Source organism: Lampris incognitus, chromosome 5 (genome assembly GCF_029633865.1).
Source record: "Lampris incognitus isolate fLamInc1 chromosome 5, fLamInc1.hap2, whole genome shotgun sequence".
NCBI classification, from domain to species: Eukaryota; Metazoa; Chordata; class Actinopteri; order Lampriformes; family Lampridae; genus Lampris; species Lampris incognitus.
This window is the reverse complement of record NC_079215.1, coordinates 26,790,907-26,816,729: the sequence shown is the minus strand read 5'-3', so window position 1 is coordinate 26,816,729 and position 25,823 is coordinate 26,790,907. Positions and strand designations below refer to the sequence as shown.

General features: G+C 42.3%; 4 protein-coding genes across 7 annotated transcripts; 1 reads left to right on the top strand and 3 right to left on the bottom strand.

Annotated features, from left to right (window-relative positions):
• Positions 1-437: 437 nt before the first annotated feature.
• tk1 (thymidine kinase 1, soluble) lies at positions 438-4,338 on the top strand. The gene is made up of 7 exons (XM_056281097.1): positions 438-780; positions 968-999; positions 1,271-1,384; positions 1,630-1,723; positions 1,977-2,066; positions 2,375-2,494; positions 3,259-4,338. Exons 1-7 carry the CDS (start codon positions 712-714, stop codon positions 3,436-3,438), a joined length of 699 nt encoding a protein of 232 aa, XP_056137072.1. The 5' UTR covers positions 438-711; the 3' UTR covers positions 3,439-4,338.
• On the bottom strand, positions 4,180-14,326 carry syngr2b (synaptogyrin 2b). The gene is made up of 4 exons (XM_056281095.1): positions 14,040-14,326; positions 8,124-8,361; positions 7,372-7,508; positions 4,180-6,786 (listed from the first exon to the last, which is right to left on the bottom strand). Exons 1-4 carry the CDS (start codon positions 14,148-14,150, stop codon positions 6,511-6,513), a joined length of 762 nt encoding a protein of 253 aa, XP_056137070.1. The 5' UTR covers positions 14,151-14,326; the 3' UTR covers positions 4,180-6,510.
• A 163-nt stretch (positions 14,327-14,489) lies between these two features.
• Positions 14,490-20,321, bottom strand: si:dkey-93h22.7 (Fc receptor-like protein 5). Its single transcript, XM_056281092.1, has 13 exons — positions 20,044-20,321; positions 19,820-19,846; positions 19,579-19,705; positions 19,258-19,439; positions 18,853-19,042; positions 18,472-18,578; positions 16,682-16,954; positions 16,269-16,577; positions 16,001-16,102; positions 15,816-15,843; positions 15,667-15,715; positions 15,432-15,497; positions 14,490-14,624 (listed from the first exon to the last, which is right to left on the bottom strand). The coding sequence occupies exons 1-13, from the start codon at positions 20,072-20,074 to the stop codon at positions 14,556-14,558; spliced, it is 1,560 nt and encodes a 519-aa protein (XP_056137067.1). The 5' UTR covers positions 20,075-20,321; the 3' UTR covers positions 14,490-14,555.
• A 208-nt stretch (positions 20,322-20,529) lies between these two features.
• On the bottom strand, positions 20,530-25,749 carry LOC130113479 (Fc receptor-like protein 5). Of its 4 annotated transcripts, XM_056281093.1 has the most exons (11): positions 25,674-25,749; positions 25,537-25,563; positions 24,434-24,709; positions 23,894-24,190; positions 23,479-23,751; positions 22,986-23,321; positions 22,782-22,841; positions 21,670-21,780; positions 21,456-21,483; positions 21,266-21,360; positions 20,530-20,825 (listed from the first exon to the last, which is right to left on the bottom strand). In XM_056281093.1, the coding sequence occupies exons 1-10, from the start codon at positions 25,702-25,704 to the stop codon at positions 21,282-21,284; spliced, it is 1,518 nt and encodes a 505-aa protein (XP_056137068.1). In that variant the 5' UTR covers positions 25,705-25,749; the 3' UTR covers positions 20,530-20,825; positions 21,266-21,281. The 4 variants fall into 4 exon arrangements, 2 of the variants coding, with proteins under 2 accessions (XP_056137068.1, XP_056137069.1); XR_008810296.1 differs by lacking the exon at positions 21,456-21,483; XM_056281094.1 differs by lacking the exon at positions 22,782-22,841.
• Between the last annotated feature and the right edge of the window lie 74 nt (positions 25,750-25,823).

Below are 25,823 nucleotides of genomic sequence, written 5' to 3'. Positions count from 1 at the left end.
CTTTAGTCAGACTGTCTGTCTGTCACTATCTGTCAGGGAGCTGTCCCGCAACAATATATATATATATATATATATATATATATATATATATATATATATATATATACACACACACACACACACACACACACACACATACAAACAAAAACAAAAAAATCAACACCAGTAGATGTGAGGTCAGAAATAAAAAATGGAGTCTTTCCTTTGGATAACAACAACAACAATAATAATAATAATCATCATTCTTTAATTGTGCCATGACACAATTAAAAACGAACATTTACCAGAAAATGATATTTCCCCCCTCTTATTTTCACAGATTTTAGTGGGGTTTGAGCCAATAAAAATGTTTTTAAAAAAAAGGAAAAGAAAAAAATAAAAAAGATTTAATGTGTTTCTGAATCCGACGGCTAATCTATCTCCCGCCTGAACTCGGATCCCTCCCCGGTTTCCGCGCTTTTACCCCGTTAGAACCTCATTGGTTTATTTGGTCACGTTGCTAATGGCCATTGGTTGCATTCACTTCCTGTACGCCGGCCAGCCGGTAGAAGAAACGCGGGCCATTCAACTTCATAACAGTTTGTTGCTGCATTCAGGGAGTACCTCGGCAAACTTGTTGTCATTTTATTTTAATTGGTCGTTTTGAAATCCATCCATTCATCCAATATCTTAACCGCTTATCCTGAAATACCTTATTTAATTCATATTAATATGGACTGTCTGGATGTGCCTAGGATTCTTCCAAATTCTCCACAGAGGAGTGCCAGAGGACAAATTCAGGTTGGTAGCTGAGTGCGGTCATCACAGCGTTTCTACCCAAATTAAAACTCTCAGGTTAACTTCATCTAGTTAATTTATCGGTAAAGCCAGGCTCTTCGAATTTATTAGTAAATAGACTCCGTAATGTTAGTTTCCTACTTTCGTAGGAACGTAACTAAACGTAACTAAAATCACCTTTTTTTGGCAGGTTATCTTTGGACCGATGTTTTCAGGTAAAAGGTGAGTTAATCTATTTGTTTTCATAATAAAACGTGAATTTGCAAATGTTGTGCAGTTCGTGCAATTTTCATTCACTGCGCAGGCGGCAATACCTAAAATAAACCCTCAGGTCTTGGAATATATCCCGCCAAATATGACCGCAGACTTCAGACTGTCGACTCATCTTTACTTTGATAAATATCGCCACAGATCTGGCGTTTCTTGGTCTGTTGATGGTACACTCTCAAATGTTAATTGATTGTAGCTAAATGTCATTTGATGTATTTTGCAGCACTGAATTGATGCGCAGAGTCCGCCGTTTTCAAATCGCCCAATACAGCTGCTTGGTAATAAAATATGCCAAAGACACACGTTATTCCGAGAAGGGCATGGCCACACACGACAAGTAAGGAACTTATCTCAATTTAATGGTCTACCATGATGCTGAATAACTTGAAATGGAGCAATGGAAGATCACGACATAGCTGATGACATAAGACTAATGTGCACAATAATGTGTAGCCCTACAACTTTTGAAATCAAAAGTTAAAATGTAATGGACCAGGGCTAGTTAGGACCCAAAAAGAAACTGACAAGGCAGTGATTACACTTGAATTCATTAAAGTGTCCTTTTTTCTTTTCTTTTTTTAGAAGCACAATGGAGGCAGTGCCAGCCAATCTACTGAGAGACATCTATCCTCTGGCTTTGCAAGCCCGTGTAATTGGAATAGATGAAGGACAGTTTGTGAGTATGAGTGTTACTCGTAGTAAGACTTATTAAATAATTTGTTTTTACCCTTGATGACTAGATTGAAGTAGGATAGATTAAATGGTTAATCAGATTTTTTTTTAAAATGTTCCCCTTAAGGGTTCCGCCACATTGTTAAGTTGTACCAGTGTCAGTTCAAGTGTGAAATTACTTGCCCAGCTGAATAGATTTGTAACTGAAGCCATCTAAGGCAAATTCATACATTAATATTTGTGCTGCATTTGTGTAGTTCTCTGACACTGTGGAGTTTTGTGAAGAGATGGCCAATTTGGGGAAGACAATCATTGTAGCAGCACTGGATGGAACCTTCCAGAGAAAGGTAGGTGTGTGTGTGTGTGTAACTGTAACTGAGGGAAACATGACAGTTGATAGTTCAACTCACAAAAAGCTACTGTGTTTATGTGCTGCGTGGACAGAAATGGTACTACTGTGGGTATAGACAGCCCAAGATGGCATTTTTGAGGGGGGTGGACTCTGAACAAAACTCATTGACAGACATATAACAGACATTTAAATGTGCCTATTATTCTAAAGACTATAGCGTGTTTGTGTTCCGACCTAGTCAGAGTTTAACAAACATCTATTCATACTGCCTAACTCCTGTTGTTTTTTTGTGCATTTCCTCAGCCATTTGGAAACATTCTGAGCCTAGTCCCTCTGGCTGAGAGTGTGGTGAAGCTCAACGCTGTTTGTATGCAGTGTTACAAAGAAGCTGCATACACCAAGAGATTGGGAGCTGAGAAGGAGGTGAGGTGGGGAGCACACTGTTAATGGCATTTCTCACCTTAAGGTTGAGGGAAGTAGGAGATTGAAAACTTCTAAGGCTTCTGACAACTAAACATCGAGTGGAGAGAAATTTGCCGATAACAGCACTTTGAAAGAAATTAATTCTTACAAAAGTTCTGTTTTAAATTAAAAAAAAAAACATAAATACAAATTTTAAAAACAAGAACAAGCAAACCAACACCAGAGATTCAAAGAACAAATCTATCGATGGCAGCAAGTAGACCGCAGAGAAATTGCAATACTTGCAATGCATTGGCTGACAGACAAAAAAGGTTATACTGTGTGACATTTTGCTAATACAAATGCAAGCAATAAGCTGACATTATAAGCATTATGCGGATATTGTCTGTAGTGGCCAACCTATATGCTCCTGTCCCAATGACCTCACAAACATTTTGACACAAAACCTTTGAATAATTTCCCCCAGAATCTTGGTTTCATTAGTTGATTACTATGGAGGTTGCGTATCTCGGGGGTTAACGTATAAAGGTAACAGCAGCTTGTTTGCGGGTAGACAGAATGACTAATAACCGAAAGGCTGCTAGTTATTGTTTGTCATTCCAGTTATGTGCTGAGTAATGGAGAGAGGCTGATTTGGAGTTTAGCACTTAATGTCTGACCTTTACAAAGAAATGCACATGTACACAGAGCTGTGTGTGGACAGAAAATGGAATGTTTTGATGTTGACACACCATAAAAGTTTTCCTTGCATGCCTGTGCCATAGGTGGAGGTGATTGGTGGAGCCGACATGTATCAGGCAGTTTGTAGAAAGTGTTATGGAGGTCTGATGGTGGACAAAGAGAACAATGTTCCCTCGAGGAATGAAACGCCACAGCAAGCACTGACGGTGAAACAACTGGACTTGGGCATTTCAAGGAGACTCTTCACCAAGCTCCACCTTTGAACTTGCAAAAGGTGTCCCAGTGGGAGGCCTGACTTGAGAGGTGCTGAGAAATTGGTTTATAATGGTTCCAATTGCTTAGGTCACTGTCGAGGTTAACTGACAAATAATATCTACCTCTTCTGTCTGTTTTTCCCCAACTGATCACTCCCCTTACTGGTGTGATCAGAAAAATTCTCTTAGACTTATTACACCAATGCCCATTTATTTTGGGTACAAATGCAGTGAATCTGGTAAAGAATTAGGCTGGTATTGTGCATAATTGACTTGATTTGTCAGCTTGAATATTAGTTTCTAAGGGCGGTTGTGTGTTTACTGCTATTTATATCAATACATTATCATCAAAGCACTCAAATGTATCAACCAAGAATCTTAACTACTCATTACCATACTACTACTACTAATGAGTAGTATTACCATACTACTCATTAGTACCATAGATTTTACTACAATATTCTTGACAGCCACATAATGTTTCAAATGGTTGATGTAATTTATTTTGTCAAATGTTTAATTTTTTTGGATCAATGAGACGAAATTATTTTGAAATTTTTTATACCTTCCTGCCTCAGCAGATAGCCAGGGGGAGGGGTTGTCTTCTTAAAGGATTAATGTTTAAACTTGGCAAAAAGCAAAATTTATGGTTACAAGTTTCTTGGAGACCTAAGTAAAATGCTTAAAATCTGATCGCTTCCGAGGGTTATCATCAAGCTTCAGCTTGGGAATTGAAATGAGCCATTAATATGGAACTCCAGTGGTTGCTATATTTATTATTACACATGGATGAATTTTTAAAGACACTATTCAATACTTTATGTCATAACTTTGGATCTGCCTCCGGTGCTTTTTTTTTTCAATAAAACTATATCCAACTAATAAATTACCTCATTTATTGCATTAAATCCTAAAATGTTGATTTAAGACAGATTCATGATACAAAAATAACGATAAAAACGTATTGTTCAGGTCACACAAAGTTAAATCTTATATAGTGGTACTTATGTAAATCAACATCTGCATTTCTAACTTTAGATAATAGTTTCCTTTACAATGGTATAGAATAACAGCTTTCCATGGACTGCTAAAAAAAACATTGCACCAAGTTCCTTGTAATTTCACTTACTGAGCAATTTTAGTTAAGAGTTAACTATGTGATAGCAAACTACTGGTTTTGTTGGGAGAGAAACTAGAGGTAATTTCAAAAGTGGCATTGCTAGTGGTAAAGCTGGACTGAAGGCAATACTGAAGAAATGGCAAACAAGTATAACCTACATATTGGTTATAGTTGACAATTTGTAACGTGTTCTATTTGTCACAACCCTCATTAGGAATCTCCCAGTTTCTTATCTCGAAAGTGGCACAAATTCTTTTTTTCTTTTTTTTAAATGACCAATCCATGAGCATTTTTGATTGCAGCTTTCCCAAAATTGCAAATACTGAAAAATAGAATGGGAACACATTGTCATGCTCAATAAATAGAACTTAATTTTTACTCTGATCTGTTTTGCTCACAGATCAGTTTACACTCTGCTACAGTGCTCTGAATCAGGTCACTTACTGAAGAGTGACATCAGATTAGTCATTGCGTGCAACTGGGCCCACAGCAGTTAGAACCTTCAGTCAAGGCATCTCAAGTATCAGGATGACAAATTACTGCAGGGCACCATCAAATAAAACTGTTGGTAGTGTTGAGAAGCATGCAATTCTCATCTCACTCAGTAGGATGAGGTATTAATGTGCCATCTGTAAAGACAACTGTACATATTGGCGTTTACCTTTGTGGCATTGGATTAAATTTAGACATGAAGCCTGTAAACATGGTTAAACTACCAGCTTTCCAGAAACACAACTTCCACTAAGACCCTTAAGGAAGACCAGAGCCCCTCAGTGTCATAATGGCTGAAGGCAACATTCCCACCAGTGGTTAATAAATGACTATTTAGTATGTGGACAGACCAGATGGAAAAGCCCATTCAGTAAATAAACTTGTGTCTAGCCTCCTTTGAGTCTTAATGTCAAATCAAAGCCTATTCCAAATTTAAGCCAACACTGATTCTTCAATACTTATAATCAATCAAGTTGCATTTTATATAGCCCTTTTCTAGCTGCAACAACCACTCAAAGCGCTTTACAATTATACATCTAGATCTGATTGTTCTCAATCCAAATGGCGAGGCATAGTTTTTTTCATACATTACTGTAAACCTTGGTTAAAAAAAAATGTTTTAAAGCAAAACACGGCAACCTTCAAGTGTTTCACTTTCAAGCTAAACTTTCCTCTGAGGGTGACCTTATGGTTATCAGATGGCCATATACAAGGACCGGAAGAAACACACCACCTCCCACATCTCTACAAATTACTGCTTGGGTCAAAAAACTGGTTTTCTTTTGCTTCAGATACAGCGTTTCCTATTGTATTCAGTAGTCCAAAATAAATACTTATCAATCATTATTCTAAACTATGCACTCAAAAAAAAAAAAGCCAAAAATAATTAAAAACAGACCGAACATAATTAAAGAGCAAAATAAAACATACAACCATTTAAAATGGCCGTTTTGCATTATTTATGTACAGATGGACATTCAGGAACAGAAGCATTAGGTTTCAAGTTCTGAAACAAAAAAAGTATACAAAGGAAAACAAGCACTAACCTCTTCTACAGAAGTCCTTATTGACAGATTTTTCACATTACGTGACCTCTTATTTACCAAGTTACTGTAACAGATGTGCCATTTTCCTGATCCCTTCAAGATTAGTAGCCTATTTTAAGTAAAGGTTGCATCTTTGTACACAGCTCTCTGGTCAGAGTATCTGACAATCAGCAGGTATCGTCGATTATCCTAACGTTTAAAAATCTGACCTAAGACAACAAGCTGCGTAACCTCTACCTAAACTGCAGTGCTCCCGACCTAGTGGTTGTAGAACTACAGCTCAGATCTCACAAAAAAAGTGTAGTCATCTGCATAGCCACGTCAATGAGTTCTAGCAAGCTATGGAGGCCTGTGTAGTGCAGCTGCAAAGGTTATAATGAAGGTGACTGGGAAAACAGCACACTCCATGGCTTGTCCCTTGGTTTAAATGGGAGGGGGCTGATAGTTTCCATCTCCTTTCGGCAGCTGGTTGGGGTTGAAATTAGGTTGCTGGTATACATCCGGCCCGGTGGGAGGATAGGCAGAGTAAGGGGTGGGAGTATAAGTAGTGGGGGTATAAGTTGTGGGGGTGTAGGATGCTGGGGCATAGGTCGGGGGGTAGGGAGTGTGGTGATCCAGCGGCGGCTCATTGTAGGTTGGCAAGGCAACGTCGTCCACACCACTGCGGTAACGACCCAATGCAAAGTAGGTCAGGATACCCTATATAAAGGAAGATGGGAACAGCAAAGACGAAACCAGTCATCATCAACTTAACTTCATTGATCAGTCTTTCAGTAGCTGAGAGGATTACATTGGTCTTCAGTAACATGGCAGACATTCTCCGATCACACCAAGGGGAGGAGCCTGGGGACACACTACACAACAAGAATGTGAGAAGAATGGACATTCTTAACAGCTGGTTTTCACCATTTTTTTTTGGAGACATTGATTTCACAAGGGAATGCAACAGTCTGTGAAAACACAAGCTTCCTTGCTACTCTTACACATAACCAAGACTAAAACTGAGTCTTTTTTTTGTTGTCTTGCACAATCTTCTCTCACACTCAATTCCGGGTGGCAGGAGATTAATCCCCTGCACCCCCACAAAATAAAAGCTCATCTTTAATGGATGTCCATTACAACAGCACAAAACTACCACCAAAATCTGATTCAAAAACAAAAGGAAAAAATAACAGTAGTGAAGGCTATACAGCAGCTGTCACTGGTCCAGTAGTCATGCAGTTTGACCCCAGCTTTAGTTTTCGAATGGCTTTGTGCCAGGTGTGTGGTGGCAGTCCTCCTCACCCAGGTGGCGATAGAGAAGAATGAGAAGGCCACAGTGGCTCGTGCCGCATCCTCGGGGATTCCGCTGACATCGTGTGTACGACCCCACTGACTTGCCAACAGGCAGAAACACACAAACCACAGGAAGGTCCACACCCCTAGAGAACACACAGAGACGAAGTCAACAAACACCAACAATTAATCCTTTTTTTTTCCTCCATGTGACATCAGAGGATAATAGACTGGTCAGGCGTGACGGATGATGAAAAAAACAACAGTAAACCCATGTGGAAAAACAGACTTGCAGGAATTCAAATGACACTATACCAAAAATGAAACAAAACAGGCTGCTTGTGTCACCGTCTGCTAACAATGATCAAATGTGGTTCTTTCTGAGAGGCTCCCTTCTACTCTCTTGTTCCTTTGACAAAATTTCCACTGAAGCGTGCATGGCTGATGAAAACCTAATTTCTTCACAACCATGGTGCTGTCCTGTCCCCAACATCCTGGTGCCCTCACATCATAGACTGTGCAGTAATGAATGATGCATGTTATATCAGGATAAATAGGTCGTAATCTGCCAGCATTGAACCATTGCTCGGTGACTTTCTGTGAGAAGTGAGTCCACTATCAAGCCAGAGAGTCTGCTGATACGCTAATTCAATGTAGTACACGAGGTAGCCATTGGCATTCTTACATATACAGGCCTGTTTAATCCAAGTTTTTTTTAAACCTAATCCCAATTCTGGTGGTAATGTTAAACTGCCACTCACCTGAGAATCCCAGGTCAGCCATCACGGCATATTTTCTTTCTTGTGCATTACTCATGAGAGGCATGTATGCATCCAACAGCATGAATACCACACAGGCCAGGAAGGCTATCACTCCGATGCCCACGGCGTAGTGGCACGCCGAGTCATTCTGGTTGAAGATGCACTTTGGCTGGGCACTGTGGATGGGGTTCACATATCCCTCTGTGGTGATGCTGGCAAACACCACCACGGCAAAGATCTGATGGATGTAAAAAAAAGAGGGGGGGGGGAATATCACGAAAGACAAACGGAGGATGTAGAAGCAAGGGTGGAATGTTTTGTCTCCTGAAATGCTTGGAGCAAGAGAAAATGGGACAACCAGAACCAGGTTACGGTCCCCGCTGCATGAAATTTGTCTGTCATTGTCTATGATAAATGTGTAATAGCCAAATAGCATCGCCTAGGCTGCATTTTGAGATTGTGTTGGTAGGATGGATGTTATAAGGCATCTATTCAATAGGGACATTGCACAGAGAACAGAAAGGTGTGTTGTTAACAGTTATGTCATCATGAACGGAGGTACCATCTTTTTAATAACTTAAGGAGCAGTGGATGGGGGTGTCCAGGTAGTGTGGCAGTCTAGTCCGTAGCCTACCAACATGGGGATCACTGGTTCGAATCCCTGTGTTATCTCTGGCTTGGTCAGGCGTCCCTACACAATTGGCTGTGTATGTGGGTGGGAAGCCAGATGTGGGTATGTGCCCTTGTCGCTGCACTACCGCATCCTCTGGTCGGTCGGGGAGCCTGTTCAGGGGGGAGGGGGAATAGTGTGATCCTCCCACATGCATCCCCCTGGCGAAACTTCTCACTGTCAGGTCAAAAGCAGCTGGCACCTCCACATGTATCAGAGGAGACATGTGGTAGTCTGCAGCACTCCCTAGATCGGCAGGGGGGATGGAGCAGCAACCGGGACAGCTCGGAAGAGTGGGGTAATTGGCCGGATACAATTGGGGAGAAAAATCTCCCCCAAAAAATAAAAGAAGCAGTGGAGGAAGCAATTACATTTAAATTATGTCTTATGCATCCAGAGGAATGGTGGGTGTTTTCAAGAAAATTATCTATTTTCCCGAAAACACCAAAACTACAATTAACCAACTTCTCAAATGTTTAAAATGGGATACTCCCAATTACTAAGGCAACAGACATGAATCTATATGCAAGTTCATGTTGACAATTATTCAAATCAAGTAATTATTTCATGCAACAGTGTGATATACATGTACACACATACCCCCCCCCCACACACACACAAACACACACACCATTATCTGGCTAACTGCACATATCCCTTCCCATCAATTCAGACATTTCTTGTTCTTGGGAGGTGAAGAGCACTAACTGCTGCATGACTTCTTTGGTTGACCTATGATCCGTTGCTGTCTGCTCCGGTTTCCCACCTAACCATGTGACCTACTTCTGAGCCCAGCTGCCTCCCATGTGACTAGAGAGATGCCACCAGCTCCCGGACAATATTCATTATGAGACTGGGCGCAAAAGAAAGAGTGCATGGGGTGGGTTAGAAGAAGGAGGGGAGAAAGGGCAGAAAAGAGAGAGAGAAAGAAAGGCCTTAATCTCATGCAGAGACAGCGGACAGAGAAAGTAAGCCAGACAGAGGGGGCAGAAAGTTTTTTTTTTAACAAAAGAGTTACTGAGATAGACAGAAATACATAAGGGAAGTTCTATTGAACAGGCGAAAAAGGAAAATAAAACCATGGAAGGACCAGAGAGGGGATTTCTAGTGGTTTGGTTGCCAATTTTGCAGTGAAAAAAAATTATGAAAATCAATTCTGAAGCAAAAAGGTACGGTAAAAGTAAGCGAAATGCATTTCAACCAAGAGCTATATATAAATATTTTCCGATGCATGTGGATTTGTGCCCGGTTATGCCAGTGATGCCTCTCAATATATTTATGTGTAACCGAGCCCAGCCAGATGCTACAGCTGTTGTTGACACTCAGGTAGAACTTTGAAATGTGGATGAAGATGATAGCTTAGACTCCCACATTGTGATCACTTGTCTGTTTTGTTTTTGTTTTTTTAACATTAAAAAGTAAAAAGGTGAATAAGAAAAGCAAACCTTTTTCAGAAACGTGCCTTGTGAAACGGCAATAACATTTTGTTCATCCTTTACAATACAAATTGAAAATGATCCATCTATTTAAGGCATTAATTTTGTTTTCTTTTTATGGATCCCCAAGTAGATGGATCCATTTAAGCCATTAAATCTATGCAAGAGCAGATTGAAAATGCTCTACAAGAAGTGAAGGCAAAGTATCACTCTCAGATCATATTTTTGATCACCTTGGCTGGCGAATGAGAACATTCACAGACATCTTGGCTGGCAATGCCAAAATGCAATTACACAAACAGCGACATCTTCATGTCATTCATGAAATCAAAATCACTTCAAATTTAAGTGTTGCCCCTAAATGATGTGTTTTTCTGTTTTTGTTTCTCAGTTTAAAAATACAAGGTGACTGCTGTGCAATGAATGAAGTTAAAGTGTGGGTCACAACTAGAAAGCAGCTAGACAGCTGCCCTGCGCCATATTGTGTGTGTGTGTGTGTGTGTGTGTGTGTGTGTGTGTGTGTGTGAGAGAGAGGCACACATTCACTAGGAGGGCAATATAGGGCATCAAAGGGGTGGAGGGCTCATCTTACCTGCACATCATACCCTGTTTACTAAAGTGTCTCTCTCGTTCTCTGCGGAGTTGTGACAACAGAAAGCATATTGTGTCCTCAATCCTCACATGCTCGACTAGAATTCTTGTGTTACCGCACTAACCATGTTAGCCTCTAGCCTCCCATACTCTCTTGATATGAATGCATGAAGCTGATAAACCCTTCTCCTCTGGAGAATAGTTCACATAGGAAATGGAAAGAGTTGCACTTTGGTTTTACTTTCCATAAACTTGCAATGGTTCAAACCATTATCTAAGACATGTCTCTGTTTGGCAATTATGGTTGCCAGTGGGAGCAACAAAAAAAAAAAGGGAAAGCTGGACAATCTTTTTACTGGGGGGGAGCAAACAAAAACAGTTTATTTCCCTTTTGTTAGTGCCACGGAGGCTGTCCTCTAACCACAGATATTTCTCACTATATTTGACTACAGCAACAGGTGACCCAAGCAGCAGACAAAATTACCACAACGGGGGCTCTAAACTTGAATTGAAACTTATGGTAGCTTTCATGTTTTTGTTGGGGACGATTTCTCATGGCAAAAGACCCCCCCCCCAGGTCTTAATGCATTTCGCACACTGCCCAGCTACCCAGGATGCATGATGAACAAAAAAAGAGTGCGATAGATGCGAAGCACAGCTGCTGTGTGACTTTGTTGTGACCAGGATGATATACAAGATGCTTATCTTAAATTTGTTCTTTGAACGAGGACCTAGTTTTACACCATATCCTGGTTGGCCATTTAACACTGACATTGTAAAACAGATGCTTTCGCGCTGGTTCAACAGAGCTGAAATAAGTTTGTCTGGATCATGTTTTTAGCAAACCAACAGCCAAGAAAAGCAAGCTGACACATCATGTAAATACGATTATCACAAGATTGATTTATTGGAGCAATTAGAGGTGATAGACCACGTCATATCTTAGTCACTTGCTAGCTCTTCCACAGTCACTTCATTTACTAGCGCCCTCTACCACTAGTAAGTGTGAACTGCATCTAAAATGAATGGGCGAAATAGGGCTTAAGAGTCGCGTAGCCACGGGTGGGCAAAGGTGGGCAACACCTACCCAGTTGGCACTCCTGCCCATCCAATCAGAGAGCTTCACTTTCATTGGCAGTGCATGTCGCAAATACCAGCAGCTCCTCGTCTTTCTTTATGTATACCGCGAGCATTCCACTGTACACTCTAGCCTGTACACTCCACCCAGTTGGCACTCATGCACATCCAATCAGAAAGCTTCATTTTGATAGGCAGTGCGTTTCGCAAATGCCAGCAGCCCCCGGTCTCATCTTTCTTTCACGCATTCCACTCTAGTCTGTCCACTAGCTGAAGCCACACGAGATTTGATGATGCTGTTGCAGTGTCTGCTGTGTCTCTCTAGGGTCATGGATCTTAGGCTAGCCTACTGCGTGTCTCGTGGTGTCTGTGTAGCTACTGGAGTTGGAAGTACGCATTGCAAAGTAGTGGTTTACTGTACTTTTTGTGGTCACAAGTGTAGCGACACATTGATATCTAATTTGAGTAATGATACTACCGTTACTAATAAATAAATAAAACTATTTGCATTACAATGTTAGACTATTATTGATTTGTTGAACGTTTGTGATTATTCTCGCTCTGGGGGATTTGGAGAGCAAGTCTGCTGCATAACACTAGTGCAACATGGCACAATATTGTTTAAAATATATTCCACTATGGATTATTTTCGTCAGCCTCTGAAAATGTTCAGAGCGCTCGCAGAAATTCCAGCTGCTCTATGCATAGCTTATGTTTTCTGATTATGCTGCTGCTGTTATATCGCTACACACATACGGACTGTGCCCATCCGACTTTTGTCTGTGCCCACCCACAATCCGATTTATAGCTACGCCCCTGGGCCTTAAGACACGGTTACATGGCTAAAAACGTACTTTCCAGGACTTGTTTGTCAAGTCCTGGAAAGTGCCATGTTCAAATACTCTCAATCTCTGTTAATCAATAAATCTACTCGAGTCTCAGCCTCATACAGTTCTTTTGAGGCTATAAGCAACGCTGCTGGGGCCATACTGGCTGAACGGGATGCAATCCAGATCAACATTTCAACGCGTACGTATGTGAAACGATGACATCATTCATAAAGAGAAATAAAGCTAAATTTTATAAAAACACAAGTCATTTTCTCGTCGCATTTGATAAATTTACATCTAGCATGGACACAGCAAATATAGAAAAAATATTTCCCTAAAATGTCTGTGGTTTTCGATTTTGCGAAATGTCCCCATTCATTTTACGCTTACAATCAGACGCCCCCCCTAGCGGCCATTTTCGGATCAGCATACCTGTCGTCCGGACGAAAGTAGCTTGTTTCCGCCATCCTTCACTGCTTGGGCCTAAACTAGCAGCGTTGATTTCGACGACGCGCACAAACAGTGTGCTGTGAACGCCTAAGCGTTATAAAAGTCGAGTATGTTGAAGCTGTTTCTTGGATCTCTGTCGATGCCATTTCTGTGAAATCCTACCCATCCACTTGGGCAATATCAGGTGCTAGAATACGAGGGGCGTGTTAAGAGGGAATAGTGGTGGGGGGTGTAAAACATATTTTTAGATAAACTCATTCACGAACTTTTCTGGAGGGGTTTGCACCCCCTGCAACCCCCCCCCCCCACACCTTATCTTCACAGATGGTACAGCAACATGAGACTAATGCAGGTTTGCGAGTGAGTAAAAAGCAAGGTTCACGAAGCTTCGCATCCAAACACAGATAATTGTCAAGTAAGTGCAGCTTGGTAATTGTCGTGTTCATTTTTTTTTATTGTTTCATTGCATTCCGGCCTCAAACAGAGGCTATTCTCCAGTTGTCTGGCAGTGTCCCTGTCTAATGTGTGAGTCTATTGACAACAGACTAGTCTGTTCTCTTGTCATGTGCTGCGCTGTCACCGCGCCTGCCGTCGGTAACTGGCCTGACCCTGATAAATTGCCTTTCTAAAATTGATCCAACTTCTGCTCGTACATCCTGACCTGGCACGCGGATAAAAGTGAGATAAGAATAAACGCCGGGGGGGGGGGAGAAATCGGAGAATAAAGAGCGCGGCGGAGCTACGGACGCGCACCACCTGTTCACATTCACTAAACTCCAGTTTTCTGCCCGGACGTCGCGTCAACAAAACAGACCAGTGTCACTTGGCGCGATGGCGAAACGCGTTTTGGATGAACACTTACCCAACTTAGGAACCGCACGATTGTTTGTGGTTGTCGGACAAATTTCTGGAAGTCAAAGCCACCTCCTGCCAGAGAAGCCCCGTAAGCAGTCGCGCCGCCCGTCTCCTCCATGCCGTCCTGACAAATAACACCCAATCTTTTTTTTTTAAGTCACAAGACCCGAGGTGAATTAGCCGCGATCCCCCCCCCTCTCCTGACTTTTATCACGACCGAGACTGATTTCTCTCCCACCTCCTCGTCCGCACACTCTCCTCTCCTTAACCGCGACGAGATCCTCCCAGTGAGCTCCTCTTATGCGCGTCGGATAGGCGGAGTTGAGTTGCGTGCAGCGATCAGTTTGCCCTTTGACTGTCATCGCCACAAAAATAACCCCCCCCCTCTCCGAAAACCTCCACACGGAATGATTTTGAATACAACCCGAACAAGAAGAATGAGCAAGGGCAAACGCATCAAGGACTAACAGTTTTATTGAAAAAAATAATAATTCTCCTTTGATTGACAGGACAAATGGACTCATCAGAACTCCCCCGGGTGATCCTCCAGCTCCCCGAACGGTGACCACTCATCTGCTGACGCTATTGACACCTGTCAACAGGATGATGGACAAAAGCAAGAGAAAGAGATTGAGTTTTATTGCTTGCATTTAGATTAGACTAGTTTTATTAATTCTCAGGCAGAGAAATAGTGGTGACAGCAGCAGAGGATTAAAAGAACAAAAGACAAGAGAATCAAAACAAGCATACAAGTACTAAAACTAACAGTATCATAACAATGCAGTGGTCATACAATGGTATCAATTATAGCAATGGATAATACAATAAATTATAGTAATAAATTACATTAAAAGCTCTAGTGTGTGAGACTAGACTAAAAGTTGTGTGGTTCCGGAATTGGGGTGGGGGTGTTCAGCCACTGTTGTTGTACAACAGTATCCTGATGGCCTTTGGCACAAAGGAGCGCCTGGGGTGGATGGGACCTCTTGCCGGAGGTGCTCCCCATCCTCCACATTCCCTTGTGGAGGGGGTGGTGAGAGGAATTTTCCAAGATGGAATTGATTTTACTCCTCATCCGCCTCTCCCCAACTGCCTCCAAACTGTCCAGTTCATTGCCTACAACAGAACTGGTTTACTTTCCAGTTGGTGGAGCCTGCCAGTTTCACCCACCCTTGGCACCCCTCCCCAACGCACACGACTCCATAAAACGCTATGCTGCTTGGCCACTGAGGACTGATAAAACATCTGCAGTAGCCTACTGCATACAGTGAAGGACCGAAATCTGCTAAGGAAGAACAGCCAGCTTTACTCTTTCCTGTAAGTGGCCTCAGTGTTGTCCAACCGGCCCAGTTTATGCTCACTAAGCTGATTAATTCATTGAGTAAAACATTGGCCTTACCTGATCAGAATCGTCTATTATAGCTTCTCGCACCGCATCAATGTTTTCTTCGTACTCTCCCAAATCCTAAGAGAAAGGGAAGGTTCGGTTGTATGTGAAGTGGTAGAATATGGCTATAAATTAATGTGATCGCGGGCCCTTCCTCACAAGGGTGTGACAAGAGGGATGCTGCGACAAGTGTTCGTGGCATCCAAGGATTTTTGAATGATTTGTGGTATCGAGGGCATTGACTCACCAGCTCATCTTCATAAGCGACCACCATACTTTTCATGTCCAGGTACCGCCTGAGAAAGAAGAATAAACCGAGTACCACATGTTAAGCTGGTCGGGCAAGAGCAAAATTACAGAAGTGCGGCAGTTGTTGTGGTTTGGTCAATAACTTACTGAGATATTTCACCATACCGCTTTCGCCCTGAAGACAAGGAAAGAAAATGACCATGCCGAGATTTTTAGAGTTGACACATTAGAGTTAGCGGATAGTAATAATAAAAAAATAGGGGGTGGGGCAGATAGGAGAGGGGTGTAGTGAACAGCATAATGTGTGCTGTGCGGTTTAGAGCTGCACTCACTATGCACCAATCCGACACAACAGCAGCCCGATACGAAGGCTACCAAGAAGAAGAAGCAGCCGAAAACAACCGCAACCACGGAGTCAGGGAGACGATTCAGTGCTGGAATAAGAGGAGGAGGAGGAGGAGGAGGAAGAGGTTAAAAAAAAGAAAAAAAGAAAAGCAAAATCAAAACACTTGACATCACAAAGATATGCAAACCATCGTATGAGGGGACGTTTGGTAGGTGACCGTTATAGATAAATAGATAGTGATAAACCAGCAGTACCGTCTTCATCCAAGTGCCACTTTACACTCTTTATCACGGTGGTGCTGTCAAAGCTGTCCGACACTTCGCAGTGGTACGTCCCTGCACTGCTCCTTCCCACGGAGAGCTGTAGTCTAGACTCTCCTGTAGGCCGGTGGTGAAATACCCTGTAAAACGTCCCCTGCTTCTCTAGAAGGGTTGTGTTCATAAACCACTGGTACTGAAGATGGGATCCCTTTGCTGCCTTGCAGTGTAACATCAGGCTGACCACAGCAAAGTTTTCTCCAACGTCGTAGTCATAACGCATTGTCACAGGCCCGCCGACTGTTACTGTTGGGATCATCAAGGAAGCACTGGATGAGAAAAAAATATTCTGACAAGTCAGCATGTCTATAATATCATCAACTGTCGACAGACTCTCATAGTGTACCTACCAACTTCCAAGGGGATCAATCGACTATACGCAGTCCTATCTCCATTCTCTGCATGGCACTGGAAGCATCCCATATGCTGGTCCAAAACCACTGGAACAGTAAAGTTAGCATCCTGCTCCTCTACTGTCATACTGGACACTAATTCCGTGCTGTTGTACAGCAAAAACGTTATGGGCGGCGTTCCCCTGGCTGACTGACAGTTGACCACGGCAGAGACATTCTGGGAGTCCCTCTTTAAGACAGTGAATGAGATATCAGGATTGGAAACCACCTCTGAGGAAGCAGGTTAGAGAAATACAGGTGAACACAATACACTCACTCCTCAAACCGAAGGGAATAGGATCTATGAATTTTTTTTTTTTGGTGACCTCTGAGGGTGCTGTGTGATCAGCAGTGTCAGTGTGATTCTTGACTTGTAACATGCAGTGATATGACTGAACACAACTTATCAAAACAAGCAAGACAAACAAATTCAAACATCAAAACGCCAACATAAACATTCAGCACGGCTACTGTGGTTTTGAACGCCGAAATCTGGGTAGCTTATGTGCAAAGGCAAAACTACCATATAAGCAGGTAATGCAGCTATATTGGGGCCCGCAACAGTTTAGGGCCTGCACACACAGACCCCTCTTTATCTCGTCAAAGATCTCAACACAAGCACTGAGTCTACAGTATGTTCGGGTAGTGTAGCGGTCTATTCCGTTGCCTACCAACACGGGAATCACCGGTTCGAATCCCCGTGTTACCTCCGGGTTGGTAGGGCATCCCTACAGACACAGTTGGCCGTGTCTGCAGGTGGGAAGCTGGATATGGGTGTGTCCTGGTCGCTGCACTAGCGCCTCCTCTGGTCAGTCGAGGCGCCTGTTCAGGGGGGAGGGGGAACTGGAGGGAATAGCGTGATCCTCCCGTGTGCGCTATGTCCCCTTGGCGAAACTCCTCACTGTCAGGTGAGACGGATCACCTGAAGAAACGGCTGGCGACTCTACATGTATCAAAGAAGCGTTATGAATCCCACAGTACTTCTAGGCAAGACACGGTAGTCTGCAGCCCTCCCGGATCGGCAGAGGAGGTGAGGCATTGACCGGCAAGACTCGGAAGAGTGGGGTAATTGGCCGAGGAGAAAAGGAGGGGGAAATTGCAAAGTGTGCCCACACGTAATTATGGACATGCGTACTACTGCTTAGCAAAATCCACACAGAAGAGTTAGCAAGCTAGCCAAGTGTCACGACTCTGCCAAGCAAAAAGCCCGGAGAGTGCGTCTATGATGTAAGTAGATCTTATTTACCTATTAATTATTTGACTAACAATCAACCTACACACGTGTGTTTTGTGTTTATAAGGCCTATGCTCAGACAAGAATAATGTTGTCATCTGTTATAGTGCTCTATTATGACTCCTCTTCTTATGTATGCATGCATATGAAAGCATGTGGATGTTGTTGTAGGAAATTTTTAATGTGGACCCCAGGAAGAGTAACAGCTAATGGGGATCTAAATAAACACAAACATATAGCACGGCGGTCTGTTTTCCTAGCAATCATTTCATTTAGCCGTCAACTGTGCAGTGCATTTTGCTGTCGTTGTTCATTTTAAAGCCGCATGCTTTCACTTCTTTCATTCGCTACTGACATGATGTTGTTACATCTGATTGTGATGAGCAACTGGAGTCTGCTTTGACCATCTTGCATTGGGGCCAGCACTGACTGGTTGCGACTGTGTTTGTGTGTGTGTGGGGGGGGGGGGGTCAAAATTGGATATTGATGGCTTATCTAGAGGATGACAGCTAACCTTTGACCATGATGAGTAATGCTTCACTGTGGGCGATGTAGACCATTGTCTCGTTGAATTGGTTGATGGCAACACATATGTATTGCCCACTGTCTTGAGGAGTGGTTCTATGGATGGGAAATGTAATCGTTAGAGCTGAAACTCTTACACAATATTATCTCCTAAATAAAGTTAAACATTTCCAAAGCCATCCCGAAGATCTGCACAAAGAAAAATCATTCATGGTACGCATCGTTTTTCACACAGGAGTTGTTCTCTTTCCTGATCTAGCGATGCAACCAGATATACACCGTGCGCAGGTATTAGTCCTGCTCTGATATCTGCTGAAATATTATGCCGTCCATAACGCAAATACACCAGATTGAGCTGAGCTCCACTGACCTATTGATGATGAAGAGTTTGTCATCTGCTTGAAGGGGGAAAAGAGATGGAGTAACAGGCTGGCCATTCACTGACCACCTGTAGGTGACATGTGTCCCATGGGTCACACCACAACGCAGCTCCAGCTTCGTTCCCTCATAAAGCTCTGTTGAACCTGACGAGACTGCAACCTCCACCCCAGTCACAGGCTCTGCAGGATGGGTCAAAACATCAGACCATACACAGTTTAAATGACACTTCCTCCTAAAGATCTTTCAGTTAGAAAATATATTTTTTTTAAAAATTAAAAAAAAACAGAAGGATAATTTCCTATAGTGTCCTTTTTTTTTTCTTCGCCTGCTGTAGAGGAGCTATGTACAGCATAAACTGCATAACATACATATTCTTGGTAATATGAACACTCACCGATCACTTTGAAATGGTGAGGTTTGCTGACAGTGATATTGGCTGATATTGCAGAGCTGTTTTGCACACTGGCCACACACTCCAAGTCACCATCATGGCTAGCTTCGACGATCAAGGGTAAAGCCCCTATCCCTCCGGCTATGGAAGTGTATTCTGCCAGCAAGTTGGAGCGATCACCCTTCCTAGAATATGTTGATACGAAGAGGGAGTTAACTAGCCCATGGGCATACATTGGAGGGCCTGAATCATATTCACGGGGGTTTGGGCTGTCATTAATTGACATATTACAGTCCACGTCTTAGATTTCAGCTTGACACCTACTTGAACAGCTGCAGTAGGATGGGCTCGTCTTTTGGGTAGGTCAACACCTGGCAATTAAAACTCTCAATCGCCCCCACTAAAGCTACATCAGGGCCATCTAGCAATGGGTCCCCTAGAGGTGAGGCACCTGGCAAAAACATGCACACAATTTCATCTAACAGAATAGCAGGGTACAAATTCATGCATGTACTATACACACGTTTACAGTTAAGCACACAAAGAAAGAGTCCAGCTAACTTACAAGCCTCCTTGGCACAATAGGGCAATCCTAGCAAGAAAAAAACAAACAAATGTAAAGCTTAAAAAAACATTCAAAATGTGAATCACATATAGATATCAAGCGTCAACAAACAATTATTCATATATAACATATTCGTATATATATTTTAATTATATTGTATTATACTAATATATATTCATGTATTCAGTACTAATGTAAATCAACATTTGTATAGAATATCTTACCCAGTACTATCACAGCTACTAAAAAACACATGTCTTTTTTTCAGTCAGTGAAGGAATCCTGACTGAATGAAAATGTAAAAAAACAAAAAATTTTATTAAATGTTGCAGAAGTAGTCGCTCCAAATAAGTATTTCTGATTACGCTGCGCGGTTTCTAATGGCAGTTTGGCAGACGTTTGACAGTTTTGAACTAAAGATTGATATACTGCAAACGAAAGAAACAGTTCAACACTCACACATGCCCAAATTTTGAGACATGTGCAAGGAACTGATAGTGGAAGAGTGTGTACACCCTCCCTCTTCTTTAAACTTATTGGGACTCATTCTTTCACACATGCAATCAATGTGGATGTTGTTATAACAGTTTGAAATGTCTATTGTGAACATTTTAGGTATCTTAAAATTGGCGATACTGAGGAGTGAAAAATTAGTTGTTTTCAGGCAGCAATTGCTATCATTGCTATAACAAAAGGCGATCAGAGAGCTTCTCAAATGTGACTTTATTGTTTGACATAAAATGCACAGCTGAATACAGTAGTTTTGTTGTGCAGTGCAATTTTGCAACAAAGACTTAATGGCCACAATTTTCAGCTGATGGCAATGGCTCCATCAATTTGCACATAATTAGCAGGTGGAGCAAAGCAGTTATTGCAATTGCAACAGAGCAACAGAAATGGCTGTAAATTTCATAAGAGAACGTTGAGAAATTTCAAGAGGAAGTGGTCTTTGCGATCTGAGGTTTCTTGCTTTAGTGGCAACATGTCTTACGGTGATGTCCACGTTCTGAAACAGAGGGGGAGAACAGTATGTATGAACAGTATGTATACATAGAGTATGTATGTGTGGGTGGATGAATGGATGGATGGATGGTAGGTACAATTATAATTATTTATTTCAGTGTTCCTATGGGCACCTCAAACTACTACTACTATTACTATTACTACTACTACTACTACTACTACTAATAATAATAATAATAATATTACTGAAAATTACTATACATTTGTTTTATCAGTCTAGGACTTAGAGAAATTGTGGAAAACAACAGGGCCATGGAAAAAGACAGTGAAACACAGTTTTCAGCAGGAAATCAAACCAATTTTTCATATTCTTTTATGCACCATTTTTTTGAGACAAAGACAATATTCTATGTTTAATCAGTGCTAAAAAACTGTGTATATGGGGAATATCACACATAGTGAAAATTCTTCAGGCCCTTATACCTGATTTTGGACATCACTATCCATGCAGGATTTGTCTATCGCCCAGCTCGCCCTCAGAAAACGAGGTGGTTACAGACAGAGGATATGCACCTGAGCTGGTTGGGGAAGATACAGACATTTTTTAGAACAATCTCTGGGTGCTTTGAGTCATGGAATTGATAGTTGAGTGACTCTGTGAAACAAAGCTTACCTCGTCGTTTCACCGATGCCAACATTAGCTAAAGAAATAAATTTGCAGTCAGGTGACATAAAGTGAAGAGAGAGAGAGAGTGGCAGACAACCAGACAGACAAATAGACAGACTGACCTCTGTTTTGTTTTGTTTTTGTTTTGTTTTTTTTTATAAAGGAAAGAATTAAGGAAGTTTTGTTACGCTCTTTCTAGCAAACACACACAGAAACACACCTTGCTGGTGGGGAGACCTCCTCATTACACAGACCATGCCTCCTACCAAGGCCAGTAGCAGGAAACAGCAGAATCCAATGGTAATGACCTCTATGTTGGCCAGAGTAGCTTCTGTGAAAGAAAACAGACAAGTCAACTGTACCCATATGGTGTATATGATATCACCACGTTGTTGTTCTTACAACATCATAATTAATGTTGGTCCAGGACCATCATTGCAATGGATGAATCATGTTGTTGGATTGTCATGCCTTTGTGAATCGGTGAAAAAGACAGTTGTGGGGTTAGGTTGTGGGTTAGCTATTGGTTAGGTTAAGGTTACAGTAAGGTGTAAGTGTAAGGTTAAGGTTAGGTTGAGGTTGAGGTTGAGGTTAGGTTAGCTTTGGTATTTTTCCAGTCTTTTTGCCCATGTCACAAAGGCACAACGTCACTACACCGTGATTGGTCCCCCCCACCCCCATTGTATTCGGCCAATTACTCTACTCTTCCAAGCTGTCCCAGTTGCTGCTCCACACCCCTTGCCGATCCCAGGGAGGGATGCCTCCTCCAATACATGTGGAGTCACTAGCCGCTTCTTTTCACCTGACAGTGAGGAGTTTTGCCAGGGGGACGTAGCACGTGGGAGGATCACGCTGTTCCCCCCAGTTCCCCCTCCCCCCAAACAGGTGCCCCAGCCAACCAGCGGAGGCACTGGTGCAGTGACCAGGACACACACTCACATCCAGCTCCCCCCGCATACATGGCCAATTGTGTCTGTAGGGACGCCCGACCAAGCCAGAGGTAACACCGGGATTCGAACCAACGATCCTTGGCCCTGTGATGGACTGACGGCCTGTCCAGGGTGTCTCCCTGCCTGCTGGCCAATGACTGCTGGGATAGGCTCCAGCATCCCTGCGACCCTGAGAGCAGGATGGATGGATGGATCCCCATGTTGGCGGGCAACGGAATAGACCACCACGCTACTTGGACACCCCGATTGGTTCATTTTAATGATGGTCCTGGAGCAACATTAAGATATTGTGGGAACAACCTCAACACAGGGATATCAGATCGTGCATATACATATGGTCTATCAATAAGTTAAGGAAATATTTGGTTTTGTTTATACTAGCCTGTTGCATTGGGAGATATTAGGATGTTCTCAAAGCATGGAGTTACTGTTCTTGTTTGATCTAGAGTTAAAAAAAAAGTATGTAGAAAAGAAAGCCAAAAGCCTGGAAAGGGAGATTTCTGGCAGTGCATGTCTCACATGCACAGTTAAGCTGAAGATCCCAAGTGTCCATATTTTTGCAGAACTCATGTCTTCACAATCTCACCTGTCATTTGGACCAGCACAGCTGCACTCTCTACCCAGGGGGATGAATCGTCATAGCTGTCTCTTGCGCGGCATTGGTAATACCCAGAATCCTCAGGACCCTGCTTGGTGAGGATAAGGGTATGCATCTGGTCAGTGAAAGTATGGTGGTGAGAAAAGAGCGACTGTTTCTGAGATGGGGTGTGGGTCTCAGTGGGAAGGTGAGAGCTATTGAAGAGCCAGGAGAATGAAGGGAAGGTTCCTCTGCTTAGGCAACAGTTTAGTCTGGCAGCAGCCATTTTGGAGTCAGCTGTGTAGAGATATTCAACTTCCACTTTTATGTGGCCACCAACTGGGACTGAAATGAGAGCGTGGCAGATAGATAAAGAGGAAGTGGTGAAAAGGTCAGAATAAAAGCAAGACATTCTCCATCATTATGGCTCATGACCCATAAAAACACTTAAGCATAACACAATGTGTTATGCTTAAGCCTTTCCTGTCTGAATGGCTCTTACCTACTTCCAGAGTCAGGGGCTCACTCATCAACTGCTGCACCTCACTCCTAATCCGACACTGAGCTACGCCCATGTCCCGCCCAGGAACCAAAGGAACATTAAACCAGGCTGCCAGGGACTCAGTGGCCTCAATGGAGCCCGTTTCCTTGTCATCCAGTATAAGGTCAAACGTGACTGGGGGGCTTCCTCTTGATGACCAGCATGTCACATTCCCACTGTAATTGTTGCCGTCTTTAGAGATGGTGAAAGAGATCTTTGGTGTTGAAAAGTAGCCTGGTGAATAAGAAGAAAGAACAGAGAAATCACCTACTCGTTTTTACTTGTGCGCAGTACCTCTTCATAAATGTACTTGGTGTGGGTTTTTTTTCTTTGTTTTTTTTTTTAAAGTAGTATTTTTACAGTGTTTTGATTTTACCTTTAACAACAACCTGAAGTTCCCTACTACTTGAGACCATACTATTTTCCATTATCTTGGTCCCAGCCAAGCAAGAATAGATTCCGGCGTTCTCAGAAGAAACTTCTTCCACAATTAACTTGTTCCCAGGGAGGCGCAGCCAGTTTTGGGTTGAAGGTGTCACTTCCCTCCTGTTGAAGAACCAGGTGTAGGAAAGGTGGGAGCCCTTGGTGACAACACAGCTCAGGACAAGTCGCGAGCCCTCGTATAGAACAGGGGGGTAAGGGTCAGAGGTCACGCTGGTTCCTGAGACAGGGACTAAAAAGAAGGTATGAATGAAAGCATGTTGGAGATGAGAGGAAGACTTAAATTTGAGGAATTTCAAGTTTCCAGCAAGCTATGTGGAACATTAGAGGTGTAGTAAGATTGTCCAGAGTGTGCATTCATGTACCGTGCAGCATGACATGTCACTTCTACGCTATGTCTTTTTTTTTAATCCTCACTCCTTTAACTTTTTCTCTATCTTACTCTTCCTCCCTGTACATAGGTTATGTTACTTACTCACTACTTGGAGCCTAATACTGTTGCTGACTCCAGTGTTTCCCTCTGTTGTCACCTTGCAGTGGTATGACCCCTCCAAAGAAACCTTCAACATGAAACTTGCTGTTTGGCCTCCTCGTTGATCAGTTTTCGTGTCAATATGGATGTTTCTGTCCCTCAAAAGCTCATAGGTGACTTGTTTTGAGGAGTCAGGTGCTTTGCATTGGAAAGCTACCTTTGAACCCAGGATGGCCATGTGTGGACCAGTCAACACTGGTTGAAGGGAGTGTGATCCACCTACAGGATGAAAAGCAGTTTGGTAAGAGCCCTCCAGTTTATGCACTGGGTGATCTGAATTTGGAAGCAGTCTTGGATGAACGATATAAACAGTTTGGAGGGTATGCGGATGAACTAAGTTTACAAACTAAAAATATTGAACCTTTTAAGTCGGACTAATTTCAGTCATCCCATTTAACTTCTGGTGTCTAAAAACCTTGAACACAGCATAATAAAATATTCAATAACAATTGTAAATGACTAATATTGTGTTTTACTGTTTTTAAAAAAATCCATGACAGTTCTCATCGGCTCAAGAACTGTAAGAGTTTAGTTTAGTTGCATTAATATTCATGAGTTGATTTTCATGAGTGACAGGTACTGGCAGGGGTTGGTGGTACGGGTGGGTGGGGTTTCATATTTCAATGGATTGATCCAATTGGTTGGATGTAAATGTGTCCGATGACGTATATAAAACAAGCTTGGCTGGGAGGGGCTGAAAAGGGGGGAGTGCTTTTAAAAAGAGAAAAATAACAAAAATTGAATTCAACCTTTTATACTTACATTTGTTTTTCAGTAGAAAAAGACAGTCCAAAATGCATGCATATTAAAGAAATGTGATATTTAAAAATATTAGTGTTTCGGGGCACAAGGTGAAAGACATTTTTTACCTTTTTGTTCTCTAAACCTTTGTACATTGTCAAATGATGGCACTTTCTTAACAGTATACCAGCTTCCCAAAATACCAGTTACACCTCCCCGCACCAACGTTACAGTTTTCAAAAAGTTCTGTGTCGTAAAAAATGTATTTGCATTTCATTTCTTCAATACCACCTTAATGAACTTACTTATCTTGAAGACCAGGCTTGTCAAAACTGGAAAAACACACACACACACATGAACACACACAATAAGAGTACAATAAGAGTGATATTAGTCCATGGGAGGATTTAGTGGCACTCGGAGAGTTTTTTTTTTAACTTACCCAAAAAATGTAATATCTGTTTTGCCGTCATAGCGGTGCTCTGTACTCATTACTAACATGGTTTCTCTGGTTAGCTTTTGCATTTTGGCCAAGAGTACCTAAGTGATAGGGGTGTTCCACACGTGCTACAAACAGATAACGAACTAAGTA

Coding starts and splice junctions, on each gene's coding strand:
- tk1 (XM_056281097.1), top strand. CDS start 712: ATGGACTGTCTGGATGTGCCTAGGATTCTTCCAAATTCTCCACAGAGG. Junction 1,385..1,629: donor GGCATGGCCACACACGACAA/GTAAGGAACTTA, acceptor TTCTTTTTTTAG/AAGCACAATGGAGGCAGTGC. Junction 1,724..1,976: donor GAATAGATGAAGGACAGTTT/GTGAGTATGAGT, acceptor GCATTTGTGTAG/TTCTCTGACACTGTGGAGTT.
- syngr2b (XM_056281095.1), bottom strand. CDS start 14,150: ATGGAGGAGACGGGCGGCGCGACTGCTTACGGGGCTTCTCTGGCAGGA. Junction 7,509..8,123: donor GGCTGACCTGGGATTCTCAG/GTGAGTGGCAGT, acceptor TGTGTTCTCTAG/GGGTGTGGACCTTCCTGTGG. Junction 6,787..7,371: donor TCTTCTCTATCGCCACCTGG/GTGAGGAGGACT, acceptor TCCTTTATATAG/GGTATCCTGACCTACTTTGC.
- si:dkey-93h22.7 (XM_056281092.1), bottom strand. CDS start 20,074: ATGTGTTTTTTAGTAGCTGTGATAGTACTGG. Junction 19,440..19,578: donor ATCCTACTGCAGCTGTTCAA/GTAGGTGTCAAG, acceptor AACATATTCTAG/GAAGGGTGATCGCTCCAACT. Junction 15,844..16,000: donor TTGTGTCGGATTGGTGCATA/GTGAGTGCAGCT, acceptor CCTTGTCTTCAG/GGCGAAAGCGGTATGGTGAA.
- LOC130113479 (XM_056281093.1), bottom strand. CDS start 25,704: ATGACGGCAAAACAGATATTACATTTTTTGG. Junction 23,752..23,893: donor ACTTCAGGTTGTTGTTAAAG/GTAAAATCAAAA, acceptor CTTATTCACCAG/GCTACTTTTCAACACCAAAG. Junction 21,781..22,781: donor AATATCTCCCAATGCAACAG/GCTAGTATAAAC, acceptor TTTCTTTCACAG/AAGCTACTCTGGCCAACATA.